Genomic DNA, 13,805 nt, shown 5'->3' on the forward strand with positions numbered 1-13,805 from the left:
ACGGGGCAGCAGCTGTCTCTTGATAGAAGGGGTCCACCTTGTGGCTTGGTGACAGGAGCTGTGATCACAGCCTCGCACCTAGACCCCCATGCGGTGTCTCCCAGAGTTGTAGAGCGCTTTCTGCTTTCAGACTCGGTGGTTGGGGCCCACCAACTCAGAGGGCAGCCCAAGCTCTAGACTGCACTTGTGCGGACTTTGAACCCGCCCTCTGTGGAGCGCACACTGTGGTCCTGGCTCTGCCCTCACTCTATAAATCAGGATCCTTCCCCCAGGACATCCGTGGGCATTGACAGAAGCGCTGGCACCCCTTTCTCCTCCCCCCTTGCCTGGAGCCCCGACTCTTCCCTCCGTGGGAGTTACGCGGTCTCGCCATCTCTGAGCAGGCTGGACCCCGTCCTCATCGTGAGGGGCCCCGAGCCCCGCGGTGCTACAGCAGCTTGTCCAGCCGGTGCCCAGCGTCACCGCCCTGGCTGAGCCCTGGTTCTGGGGGTGAAGCCTACAGCCTGGTCATGTTTCTTGCTGTTCTCTGTAGCTGGCGCTGACTGTGGATAATGCCCGTTTCTCAAGAATAGGGGTTTTTTAAATCTAATCTTCTCACCTCCCACCACCCCCGCCTCCCCACCCCCGACTTTGGGAGCTAACTTTTGTTTTCCTGTAGAAGTTCCTGTAAAAGATTCAATTCTTAAGCAACATGCTTGTTGAACCCGCAGACTGCTTTTGGCTCCTGGATGCGCTCCTTCAGTACACATCATACGGGGTGACCCCTCCCAGCCTCAGTCATTCCGGGCACCGGCAGCGCCCTCCCAGCGGGGCAGGCTTGGCCACTCCAGAGAGGATGGAAGGTGGGTGGGCCCACAGGCGCTCGGCGGGGGCCCTGGGGGAAGCCTGGCTCGGGAAACAGCGTGCCTGCCGGAAAACGGAGCCGGCCTGTGGAGCCACGGGAGGTTTTCCTGAAGGACTGCAGGCCGAGCAGGGCCTGCGGCTCTAAGTGCAGACAGGCCGCTCTCCCGAGAGCAGTGGGCGTGTACCAAGGGCCTGAGTGCCACGTGCTTCCCCATGCTCACTCCAGTGTCCTCATACCACTCGGAGTTGCTGATTCTTGTCCCGCTCACAGATGAAGGCCCTGGCTCCTGGGGGTCTTTGGGAGGAACAGCCAACATTTTTGAGCTCTCACTAGGTACTAGGCAGCGGGCCAGGGCTGTTTTACACAGAGTCTCTCACTAGGTCCTCCCAGAACTCTGTGGAAACAGAGTATTCTTTCCAGTTCACCAGTGAGGAAACAGGAGCTGAGGGAAGTTAAGTACCGTATTTTTCCGTGTATAATGCACACCCATGTTTTTGTGCACATTATACACAGGATTATTATGCCCATGGTATGTAATCATTTTACCCATGTATAATGTGCATCATTTTTCTCCCTCAAAAATTGGGACAAAAAAGTGTTCATTATACATGGCAAAATATCATAAATGGCCGACGCACCGGGTGGTTCTGCAGTGGGGCCTGAAGAGAAGGGGACGTGGGGACCTGCAGCCTTGCCCGCTGGGCGGCTGGCCTGCGTGCTCTCACGTCCCGGCATTGTGGTCCTCGCAGCACGGTCCTCAGGAGCGTAAGGAGTGTGGTGTGAGCCACACGCAGACCTAATGCTCAATTTCCCAGTGGCTACATTAAAAAGGTAAAAGGAAACAGGTGAAACTCACTTTAATAAAATACTTTAGCCTAGTATACGATGATATTATTACTTAGACATGCGACACCCTGTTTCTGCTGCTTAGTAGCCATATATGGGCTGGTGGCTATAGTATTGGACAGCCTAGATCTAAGAAAACAACTTTTGAAGTTTGAAAATGCAGGGGGGTTTTTTGTTTTGTTTTGTTTTTTGACCTGAGAATTAAATACTTCAAAAGAGAAAGATTTTTTCTGTGAAGCATCTCAGTAGGTTAGAGTCCTCAAGGGTAGCCCAGTGCGTGTCATGGCAGTCCGTCGGGGTGGCCCCGCTGCTGCCCTGTGTGCCGCATGGCCGCTTCAGAAGCGGTGCTGTGCTGCCCACTCCCTTGCAGCAGTGAGCACACGTCACGGCTCACCAGCCAGGCCTCGCTCCCAAGCATCCGGAGGACGGGCCGACAGCGCGTGCCGTGGGCCTGTTGGCGGGAAAGCGGGCAGATGAACTCATGGCGCTTTATTTTCCCCTTGCATCTCCCCAACACTGACCTCTGCCTGCTGTCGGCGCTGCCTCCGCCCAGGGAACCACCTGCACCGCTATTCCAAGGTCCTGGAGGCCCGTTTGGGAGGCCCGGAGCCTCGGGCTCTGCCGGCCTGTCCGCACTTGTCGTGGGCCAAGCCACAGCCTTTAAATGAGACGGCTCCCAGGTTAGTGCCTTTCTGTGCTTTTGCACTCCTTCTGCAGGATTTATGATTCATTACTTTTTTTTTAAATAAGAGAATGGAATTTTACTGGCATTATTATTAAATAATTGAGTCTTCTAGCTTGTCACTTTGTGGTGGTGATTTAAATTAGTGAGCCCCCATATTGACCTTTAGAATCATGCTGTCTGGTGGTATTCTGCATAAAGATGTGCTTTGGATAATAAGCATTTTTAGGTTTCAGTCTGTTCTTGCTTAAAAAGCTGTGATCTGGTAGTGATGTCACTTGAACAGAAGCTCTGACTCCTTGGGAGTGGGGTTCAGGGTTTGAGTGCCCCCTGTTTGCCATGCTGATCCTGAAATACGGACGGGTCCTTTCTTCCGTCATGCCCAAGGGGCTGGGACTGCTCGCGGTAGAGCTGGTCCAGACTGGCCCGAACGTGTGCCTGTGCCCCCTGCCCCGCGCTGGGTGCCGTGCCTGGGAAAGCAGCTTCCTCCCACGACAGGGTTGTGGTCAGGGCACTTCCCTATGTGGTGCCCAGACGTTGTTGACCTATGGCTTCTCTATCTCACTGTGGAACTTGATCTTCTAGTTTGCTTCATTTCTTTTCGAAAACCACAGTTTATCGATGGAAAGTATTCCGCTTTGTCAAGGAGAATGGGTGCTTTTCCTGACTGGGAGTCCTGGCCCGGAGCAGTGGGGCCCATGTCCCAGGCACAGCGGTGGGGTAGGCCTCCCACTCCCCTTCCTTTGAGGGGCGCTGCGAGAATCCGTCTTCCCCGCACAGGCGGCACAGCGTGCGCACTGGCAGCTGGCGCTCCCCAACGGCCTGCAGGCAGCAGGCTCTTCCCCGGGGGGCTCCTCTCTCCTCCCCCACTGGACTGCCCCCTTTGCTTGGGTCCCCGTGTATACTGGTGTTGGTGTGGCTAGTGGGCATGTGGTGGGGGACAGAGGACCATCGTCTTTGCTGCGAGCTACCAAGGGGAGGATGCCTGTGCGGGGACCCCAGCGCCGCCTCTACTCTGCCGTTGTCATGAACAGAAGCACTGAGTGCGCCGCTCACGGACCATATGTCCTTGTTTAGAAAATGCTTTAATAGAAAACAGGGGAATTGTAGCATCATCACATTGTCTTCTCATCAGCAGTTTCCTTGAAACTTTGATTACTGAGTACTTTTCCATTCCAGTTAACATCCTATCATTTAAAAATTTCTGATAAGATTCCATTTTTACATGTCGTCTATTTATAACCCACCATTATCCTAGCATTCAAACCAGACTTTAATTCCAGCCATGATCAGCAGTTCATTCTCTTTGGGTAGTTGTTGTTGGCTAAAGTTTCCGAAACCCAGTTACTTTCCATGGTGCTTTCAGGATGCTGAGGACTTGATAACAGCATCCTTGGTCTCCACCCGTCCACATCAGATAATCCATCAAATGCCGACATGCTGATAAATTGCAGCTCCTAGAATTTGATTTTCACTGTCGCGCTCAGGAATTCCTTCCTTATACACCACCAGGCTTCACCTTTATCTCATGTTTTACACCTTGTCAAGTGTTATTCTCAGTCCCCAGAGACCTAGACCTAGGTCTACATTCTGAATCTCTGAAGAGCTCTGGGACAGTGTCAGACAGCCACCGGCGGCCCTTGAAGGGCTGGGGTGTCCATCAGCGCCGAGTGCCAATCTCTGGTCGGTCGCTGAACACAGGCTCGTTTCCCTGGTGTCCTTGTTGAGCATCAGGGTCCTTAGCGCAGCTGCAGGAGTGTCACCCCACCGGGCGAGGCTCCCCCCTCTCCTTCCATCAGCACCTTGAGACATCCTCTAATGATCGCGTGGTGTGCTGTTACCACAGGTGCCTAACTAGAAAATGCCATCCCCAGGTAAGTCAATTCCAGAACAGGTATCACCTAGTAGAATTAAAATAGGGCCCCATGTATATTCAGCTACAGAGTCATAAAGCTAAAATGTCATTGGTTCTATAATTTAATATTGTGAGTTTAATTTTCAGACTGATTAAACCTGAAATAGAAATTGTATAGAGTAGAACAGGTTGCAATACTCATTGGCATTTTCCAGGCAGTTGCCCAGGGGGAAGCCCACGATAGTAGCTGATCTCTTCCCTACACAGAAACCCTCTCCACAGACCTAGCGTCGCCCAGCATCCTGCTGACCTTCACCCTGATTGCTAACAGAACTGAACATCTTTGCTTTCACTTGGCCAAAGTAAGGGACAGGCCAGCCATTTTCAAATGAACATAACAAGCAGAAAAATGGAGAATTCATAATTTGCAAACATTTATGTTGTTTCTGCACTTTGGCCAGAACTGTCTTCACGTTTTTCCATTTGGGTTCTTTGCTCTTGTGTCTTGGCATCCTCCTGAGCTCTCTATTGCTGTTTGCAGTGTATCAGCATCTCTCTCCTTCAAGTCTAAGTTGTATTGGCCTGAACAAGTTCTTCTGATCTCAGAATGAATAACAGTAGTGCTGCTGTAACAAGTCCAGCACATTTCCCAAAGCACGTGCTTGCTTTCCTCATCGTCCCGGCCCAGCGGCAAGGCAGCCCCTCCTCCCCACTTGCCTCTCAGCTCCCGGATTCCTGTGTGTCCTCCTTACTCTCCCTTCTGACGGTGGCGCCCTTGAGGGCAGAGGCAGCCTCTGGCTGTGGCCCTGTGGAGCCACCTTTGCTGCACTGGTTTGCATTCATCAGAAAGCCGCTCCTGGCTCCAGTGTCTCCGGGCAGAGTCCTCCGTGGGCCTTTGGCCCCACGAGGCCTGGCTTGAGCTCCGTTTGGAAGTTAACGTGTTGTTCCCTGTGTTTAGTGAATTTCCCAGGTGGCAGCGTTACAAACCCAGTAGAACTGACCTCTGCTCACATATTAAAATCTCATGGGTATGGACTCAATTTTGGCATTTCTATCTCTGGACCTGGAAGTTGTCACTACAGCTGTTACACAGTTGCACTTAGGTAGATGTAAACGGGACATGATTTCACATTTGTCTTTAAATCACTTTCTGTTTCTTCGCTATTGGCTAAGTAAGCTTCCTAGGCTAGTACTGTTGCTTATTTGTATTTTGTTTTAATCCATTTTCCTGAAGTAATCTTTGGAAACATCAGAAGTTACTCTCCATCGACCTGGACAAAGTGGTGTTACCCAACTTTCGATCGAATCGCCCTCAAGTGAGACCTTTGTCTCCGGGAGAAAGTGGTGCCTGGGACATCCCTGGAGGTCAGTTCTTAGCGCTTTAGGACGGTGCTGACTCACTCGCTGATTTGTTCAGAGTCCCCCCCTCCCGCCACAGGCGGTGGGCCGGACGGATGCCTTTGCCTTCCTCGAGGGATGAATCAGCAAGGCCTTAAGCAGGCCTAAGAGAGTAATTCAGCGTCATCTCTCTGAGGAAGTTCTACTGTGATTTTCAGATTTGAGTTTCTTTTATGATGGCCCAATATTACACTTAAATTTTTTCCAACAGAGTAACTTGTACATTTTTATTTAAGTTCTGCAAATGAGCATGTATTATGTACCCTAGGGAGTGCCTGTAATCAGCTGATTTGGGTCCCAACTGGTGGCTGTTGCCATCCTTGGCCTAGAGGTCTCCACTGATGCTCTGCCCTACCCTGCCTGGGTGGGATTCTCAGCTAAATTCAGGTGATCTGACCTGATTCTATTCCCTCACTCTAAGTGACATCAAATGTGCCCTCTACAGACAGGGACTTTTGGCCTGACTGGCCTGTCTGGGACAGGTTCTCCCTTACCCGGGACAGTTGGTTCCGAGTCATTTCAACAGTGTGAGGGTCGCTCTCGCCCTGGAAACCTCTGTGCTCTTCCAAGGGCAGACAGCTCCCAAGGGTCGTTTCTTCTGGTTCCAGGAATTGGCCGGGAAACTGGAGATTAGGAAGGGGTGCCCTTGCCCACGCTGAGGACCGCAGTTACGGAACCCCAGCATTGCTCAGTCACAGAGTGGTTCTGACTGTGAAGCCAGGGCTCTCCAGTGGCCACTTGCAGAGTCCTGTCTGTGGAAGGCTTTCCCAGGGCGGTGGGGCCGCAGCCAGCCATCCTTAACTTCCTGCCTGCCTCCTCCTTCCTTCCCAGCATCCAAATGTGTCCATCTTTCATTGTTTTTAACAAAAAGCAGCTCGGGGCAGCTCCGTTGTAGATTTTCGGTGACAGAAGAGAGGCCAGTCCTGGTCTTTGTCTGAGGTGAGCTTGGGGAGGAGGAGCAAAGCCCTCACTGCACCTCCTCCCCAGACACACACATGCAGGCACGTACACACACATGCAGGCACGTGCACGCAGCAGCTGTCAATCTGACAACAAGGCTGCGGTCACTCTTCGTTTGTTCTCTACTAATGGCCTGGGTTATTTAGCTAAGGTTTACAAATTATGTTTGCCCTGCAAACCCAGCTAATGAGATTAGTTAGCATTTCGTTTCTCATGAGCCTGCCCGTCATGGGAGAAGGTGTGGTATTACTGATCATTCACCGCTGTCGTCTTGCAGGGATCATGCCTGGCCGCTACAACCAGGAGGTGGGCCAGACCATTCCCGTCTTTGCCTTCCTGGGAGCCATGGTGGTCCTGGCCTTCTTTGTGGTACAAATCAACAAGGCCAAAAGCAGGCCGAAGCGGAGGAAACCCAGGGTGAAGCGCCCACAGCTCATGCAGCAAGTTCACCCACCAAAGACCCCTTCTGTGTGACATCAGACCACTGACCGTGAGAGCCAGAGGGAGCCTCATCCTGACAGCCTTGCTGGGCAGGCAGAGCCGCGATGTTTCCAGAGGGGCCGCCCGCTTCAAGGGCCTGAGTCTTCAGTGGCGGGGCTCTGGGAGTCCGTTCTAAATGGACCTCCCCCTGTGATGCATAGAGGCCCGCGTACATCTTGAAGTGTCCTGTAGCCCGGGTCCTGCAGGAGGGGCTCCACAGATCAGCCTCAGGTGGGACCGCACCCAGCCGCTGCATGCACCAAAGACTCGGAAAACAGTAAAAGGCTGTCTGGGGTCCCTGACCCAAGAGGGAGGATGTACTTTTTAACAGCCCAACTGACCAAGCAAAGATATGCTCATTAAGGCTATTTTCTATATTTATTGTTGGGGAAAAGTCACTTTAAAGACTTGTGCTATTTGAAGCAAAGCTATTTTTTTTGTCAATGGAATGCAGTTTTTTACTATTCCATCATGAGGAATAACACAGATTCCGTGATCTCCTTTTTAATGAAAGGACAAACTGAGATTTGAAGGCAAATTGCACAGATCTGTGAAGCATAGACCTTCGCTTTATTTTTATAAGTCTCAACTGCCATCATGTTTTATAATAATGGGGTCTTGATTTCACCATTGTCGGTGAAGAAAATTTTCAATAAATATGCATTACCTGTATGAAGCTAAAAAGAACTGTGTCATGGGCTCTTTTTCCACTGTCCCATTTCTCCTTGATGACATCCTGGAATGGGTTCTGTATCAGCCTGTTAATTTTGGTTGAGAAGTAATTCACATACTGTAAAAATGTCCATTTTAAACTGTACGATTCAGTGGTTTTTAATACATTCACAACCATCACTCCCGTAATTCCGGAACATTTTCCTCACCCCCAGAAGAAAGCCTGTACCTGTTAGCAAGTCAGCCTCTGTTCCCTCCCCTGCAGCCCTTGGCAACCTCTGCTTTGCTACCTGCATGGGTTTGCTTATTCTGAACATTTCATATTAATGGAACCATGCAATACATGGTCTTTTGTGACTGACTTCTGTCACTTAGCATGGTGTCAAGTCATTCATGTTGTAACAGCTCAATACTTTGTTCCTTTTTATGGAGGAATAATATTCCATTGAATGGATAGACCTCGCTTTGTTTAGGCATTTCCCAGCTGATGGACATTTGAGTTGTTTCCACTTTTGGCTGTTGTGCCCAATGCTGCTCTGAGCATTTGTGAACAGGTTTTTGTATGGACATAAGTTTTCAATTCTGTTAAGTAGATACTGGGGAGTTAAACCATATAGCTCTTGTGTCTGAGTCTTTGAGGAACTGCCGGACTCCTTGTTTCCCAAGTGGCTGCCTCATTTTACATTCTCACCAGCCCTATGTGAGGGTTCCGGCTCCCCACAGCCTCTCTCCAGTGCTTGCTACTGTCCATCCTTTTGATTCCAGCCATCCTGGTGCTGTGAGGCACTGTCTCGTGGTTTTGATTTGCATTTTACTAAAGACCAGTGATGCTGAGTATCTTTTCATGTGCATTTGGCCAGTTGTAACTCTTCTTTGGAGGAATGTCTTTTCAGAGACTGCACATTTTTTTTTAAAAAGATTTTATTTATTTATTTTTAGAGAGGGGAAGGGAGGGAGAAAGAGGGGGAGAGAACCGTCAATGTGTGGTTGCCTCTCGTGTGCTCCTTACTGAGGATCTGGCCTGTGACCCAGACATGTGCCCTACACTGGGAATCGAACCTGCAACCCTTTGGTTCGCAGGCCAGCACTCAATCCACTGAGCTACACCAGCCAGGGCTGCCCTTTTTTTTTTTTTTTTTTGACGCGTCCTTTTATTATTGACTTGTAAGAGTTTTTTAATGTGTTCTAGACACAGGTCTCTTCCATATACATGACTTACAAATAGTTTCTCTTGTCCTGCTGTCTTTCACTTCCCTAATGGTGCCTTTTGAAGCATAGAGGTTTTCATTTTCATAAAGCCCATTTTATCTGCTAGGTGTCACTTCTAAGGAACCAATCCAAGGCAGCCTGTTAGTTTTTAACCCCTGCCTGACCATTCTGTTGCCTGTAGGCTGATTGGCCGAATATCGCCTTCACGTCACAGCTGAGGACGGACGGACTGGAGAGGAGATGGGCAGGGGTCATGTGGGATCAGGGTGCTGATGAAGTTCTGGAAAGAAAAAACCCAGGCCCAGGAACGAGGGAGGAGCCCCTAAGACCCAACGCTCCTGTGAGGAGTTCTTTTTGGCAGGTCATGTAGGTGACCTTGCACTTTTATGTGCACTCTGGCTGCTGTTGCTCTGAGGCTTTGGAGACATTGCCGAGAGCTCCACGAAGCCCTCCCTGTCCCAAACACCCCTGAGAACCTAGGCACGTACGCTTAATAGCATGCTGTCCCCAGAGGTGGGCTGTGGATCTGAGTGCACTTTGATCTATCAGAACGAGGGGCTTGTGTGCTGTTGGCTTCTGGTGCCCTGCCTGCCCGCCCTCCTCCACAGCGCTGAGGGCCAGGCTCACAGCCTGTCCCTCATCCCTGCCCCGCAAGGGAACGAGGGCCTGGCCCCAGCTTAAAACAGCAGGTCGTGGGGCTGGTGCATGCGGCGCCCAGGCCCTGTCTCAGGGATGGCACATCTTGCTTTTTCTGGAGAAGCCTAAAATCTGTGAAATCTCCCAGTTCTAATGTTGGCAAATGATTGAGGGAAAGTTTTACGTAAACTAGACACAGCTTCTCCATCTCGGTTGCACAGACATGCAAACACTGTGTGTGGGTGAGGTGATTGCAGAATGAAGCCCCAGACCCCACGCGATGACCCGGGGGTTTAGTCCCCATGCCAGCTGCGGCCTCAGGCTCACCGGTCTCCTGGGAGCTTGGGTGCCTCATCCCTGAAAGATGGTGCTTGGACCCAGGGTATCCTCTGTTCTGCCCGGAGTGTATGTCTACATGTGTCACTTGCTTTCGGGACCGGCTGTCCTGTCACCATCTTCCCTGTGCCAAGGCTGTTTGCCGCCCTACTTGCTTTCCGCAGAGACCAGTCCTGCTGTTTAGGTGGGGCGGCCCTGCCAACCCCAGGACCGAGCGCGCTCCCAGCAGTCTCACGGTGCCTATGTGAGGGTCACGTGTTGGGGGAGGACAGAGATGGACAAGCATGGACACCCAGGCAGTGAGTCTAAGTCAAGAACAGGAGAAAGTTGTTAAGGTACCAAGATTTTTAGGGGCCTGTGGTTGCTGCATCTCCAAGTAGGGACCTGCGTGAGGGGCAGCCTAACGAGGTAAAGCTCAGTAGCAACACGCAAAGACTACGGTTGGTCTTGGAATAAAGGGCAGGTCCCGTGCAGTACTGAAGCCCACGGGCATAGAAAGCGGTGCCAGGACCAGGCAGCATGTGACGTGCCTGCTGAAGGGGCTGTGTTAGGTGTGACAGAAAACCAAGGCGGGGCCTCCCCTGTCTGCAGCGAGAACGGGACTGGCAGGAGCTGGGTGCCAGGCTCGCTGTGCTACGTCTAAGGATGTGCACCAGCGTCATCCGTACACAAACACTGGAGAGTAGGCATCACTGGCTCCATTTCACGGAGGGAGTGGCAGTGCCTTCCAGGACCCCACTACGAGTAGCACAAGCAGAGTTGGCATGAAGCCCTGTGCCCAACCTCTGCCCCACCTGCTGGCGTCTGTGTGATGTTCTGTGTCTGCCTCACGTTAGGGGCAGTGTGACAAGCTGGGAGGACGACTGATTGGGCTCTTGGGACAGTGTCATGGGAGCAATGAGGTCGACGAAGGAGCGGGCGGGATTGAGCTGGAGAGGGGAGCTCAGGTGCGGAGAGCGTCCGTGGTGGGGAGTGAGCCCCTGGGAAGATGCGATCCATGAGGTCGGACGTGCGATGCGCTGTCCAAGGGGAAAGGCCTTGCCCCGTGGCTGCCATGGGATAGCTGGGCCCAGGTGGGAGGAATGTTGTAGAAAGGATGTCACTATTCAGGACACAGACGTTGAACTAGGGCTCCGGCCCTGGCGTCCAGTTCTAGCCCCGCCATTTCCTGCTCGTGGGCCTTCACTGATCACGGCACCAGGCCATGCGCCATCATACCGCCCGGCCCTGACACAGGGCCAGCACTCAGTCGGCCGTGGTCAGGGGTAGATCACGGTGACAGACGTGCAAGAAGTCTGTGGCCCAGGCCGGCCAACTCCTTGCTTTGAGGGAACGTTTTCTTCTGGCGTGGACTCTCATTGTCATAGTGAACGATGACATCTTTTTAAAAACCAAAGAAACAAGCAACCAAGCCATCACAACTACAGTTAGACCATGGGAGCCCTGGGGAACCAAAAGGGGCTGGCGTGGAGGTTGGGCCTGGACTCACCCCTAAGCACCTTCCCCCTGGAGAGTTAGGCGGGGCTCTGGTTGCAGGCAGCTTGAAGGTGCTGCACCACCCTCAGCCCCATCTGCCACAGGGACACGCAGGCCTGAGGTCTTCCCTGCCGTGCACTTGTCCACCTTGTGCTCTTACAGGAGCAGGTCCCGTGCGTGAAGACCCGGAGGGAACAGGAACAACCTCGGCTGTTGGCAAACCTGTCCCGGCAGCCATCGCACTGCATCTGCTGAGCTTGCCTGCAAAATGGACCAGTTAGCAAAGGCCGTGCTAAGTCAAAGGAGCCAGACACAAAAACCACGTAGTGTATGAGTCCGTCTGTGGGGGAACAGGCAGATCCGGAGACCGCAGATCCATGACTGCTTAGGGCTGGGGGAGCGGGGGAAGGGGAGGGGAGGCGTGATGGCTGAAGGTACTGGAGTTCTTTTTGGGGTGATACAAATGGGCTGGAACTCAATGGTTGTGTGACACTGCATGCATACTAAGTGCCACTGAACCGTCCACTTTAAAGTGGTTAATAGGGTAAATTTTATGTCCTGTGAATTTTACCACCAGATTTCCCCAGGGGGTTCTTGTGAACAGGGAAGGTGGGAGCCCCCAGCTTGGGACTGGGAGGGGCTCTCTGGGGGTCATGACCCAGGGGATGAAGCCCCTGCAGGGGCCCCATGCCCGAGCCAGCCCTCTCCGGGGCCTCATGGATCAGCCTCTCTCCCTGCTGAAACCTCTGTGGACTGTCCCCCTTAGTTTGCACTGGGCCGGAGGAGGGTCAGCACCACGACTGTGAGGACGCTTCCTTTCCCTTCCGGATGCAGTTCCCCTTCCTTCGCCCGGCACAGGACGCGGATCATAGCTCTGGCACCAGCCTGTCCTTGCAGGGAGAGGACAGCAGGACGTGGCAAGGCCCGTTCCCTGGGGCCATGTCTCACCTGGAGCCTCCAGGCTGGGCTCTGCAAAGGAGACCCCGGCTGCTGAGCCCCCAGAGGTGGGGGCCCGTGGGGCTCCAGCAGTTGGAACTCAGGGTGCTGTGTATCAGTTTCCTGTTGCTGCTGAGACAAAGCACCACAAACTCACGGCACAAAACACCACATTTATTTTCCTATGCAGATCTAGAGGTCGGAAGTCAAGGAACGGTCTCCCTGGGCCAAAAGCAGGTCTCACAGGGCTGGTTCCCTCTGGAGGCTCCAGGGGAGACGTATTTTCCTGCCTTTTCCAGCTTCTAGAGGTTTCCCAAATTCCTTGGCTACTTCCTTTATTAATTCCCCAACCTCTGCCTCTGTTATCACAGCACCTCTGACTCCTGCTGCGTTCCTGTTTTAAGGATGATGCAGTCACATTAGGGCCGCCGGGACCATCCAGGACACTCACCCCACCTCAGGATCCTTAACTTACTCTCATTTGCAAAGCCCCGTTTGCCATGCTGTTAGTGTGAGGATACCTTTAGGGGCTGTTGTTCAGCTGAGCACACTGGGTTTCTCTGTCCCTAGGCTTCACATATTTCTTGCAGGAGGACTTGGGTCCCTCCTGGTTAACTGGCACAGATGGAGCTGCCTTTGAAAGTCCACGGCTCCCGTCAAATAAAGACCTTGAGGCTTGACCCGTTCAGCGGCTGGCTCACCGCCCAGCATTTACTGAGCTGCCTTCTCTGGGCCAGGCCCGGGCGGAAAGCTGCAGGGAAAAGAGGGGCCATGGGCTCAGGGACACGGGGGTCAGATGTGGTCCCTTCCTGCTCAGAGCTGCGGTTCTCCACAGCCCGTTAGCATCTCCTGGGAGCTTTACAGGAATCCGACACTCAGCTGCCCCAGACCAAGTTCATCCGCCTCCCTGAAGGTGGGCTCGGCATTGGCAGTTGGGAGAGTCCCTTGGGCATTCTCAGGTGGCCAAGGTTCAGAGCGCTGTTCCAGAAGCTCAGAATCAGGCAGAGGGAAAAACACATCAATGCCAGAAATGGAGTTTGACATGCCCTTGTTTCAGCAATAGCTAACACGCACTGCTCACTGCTGGGCCAGGAGCATGTCCTCTCTGAACCCTCCTAACAGCGTCGTAGGGTGGCAGCTGTGACCACCCCATTCTGCAGGGGACTCCAGTGAGGCCCGGATCACGGTCAGTGAGTGCCGAGGTCACCCTTCAGCCACAGGCACTCTGGCTCCTGAGACCTGTCCTCATCTGTCTTCCAGAACTCTCTATCACACTTCTTGGGAAACAAGCTGAGGTCACTTTCTGCTGAAACTTCCTAACCTGTCTTGTGACCCCTACTCTGTGGAGTAGGAAAGGAGGGACCATGGGAGCCGCCCTTGGTGACAGTTGCTAGCCCGGTAGGATGACACAGGAGACAGGAGCTGGCCCCCAAATGCAGGCGCTGGGCTAAGCCCCCACCTGCCCCATCCTCAGG

At 52.8% G+C, this 13,805-nt stretch overlaps 1 protein-coding gene across 1 annotated transcript in view; it reads left to right on the forward strand.

The window, feature by feature from the left end:
- Nucleotides 1–7,752, forward strand: part of MBTPS1 (membrane bound transcription factor peptidase, site 1) — a 52,798-nt gene extending 45,046 nt beyond the window's left edge. The window contains exons 20-23 of the mRNA XM_054579122.1: nucleotides 711–842; nucleotides 2,244–2,370; nucleotides 5,462–5,592; nucleotides 6,863–7,752. Coding sequence (XP_054435097.1) covers nucleotides 711–842; nucleotides 2,244–2,370; nucleotides 5,462–5,592; nucleotides 6,863–7,059 — 587 coding nt within the window. The 3' untranslated portion in view covers nucleotides 7,060–7,752. The remainder of the gene's footprint in view (nucleotides 1–710; nucleotides 843–2,243; nucleotides 2,371–5,461; nucleotides 5,593–6,862) is intronic.
- The last annotated feature ends 6,053 nt before the right edge of the window (nucleotides 7,753–13,805 follow it).

Source organism: Pteronotus mesoamericanus, unplaced genomic scaffold (assembly GCF_021234165.1).
Source record: "Pteronotus mesoamericanus isolate MK-2021 breed Mesoamerican mustached bat unplaced genomic scaffold, CSHL_Meso_final contig_52, whole genome shotgun sequence".
NCBI lineage: Eukaryota > Metazoa > Chordata > Mammalia > Chiroptera > Mormoopidae > Pteronotus > Pteronotus mesoamericanus.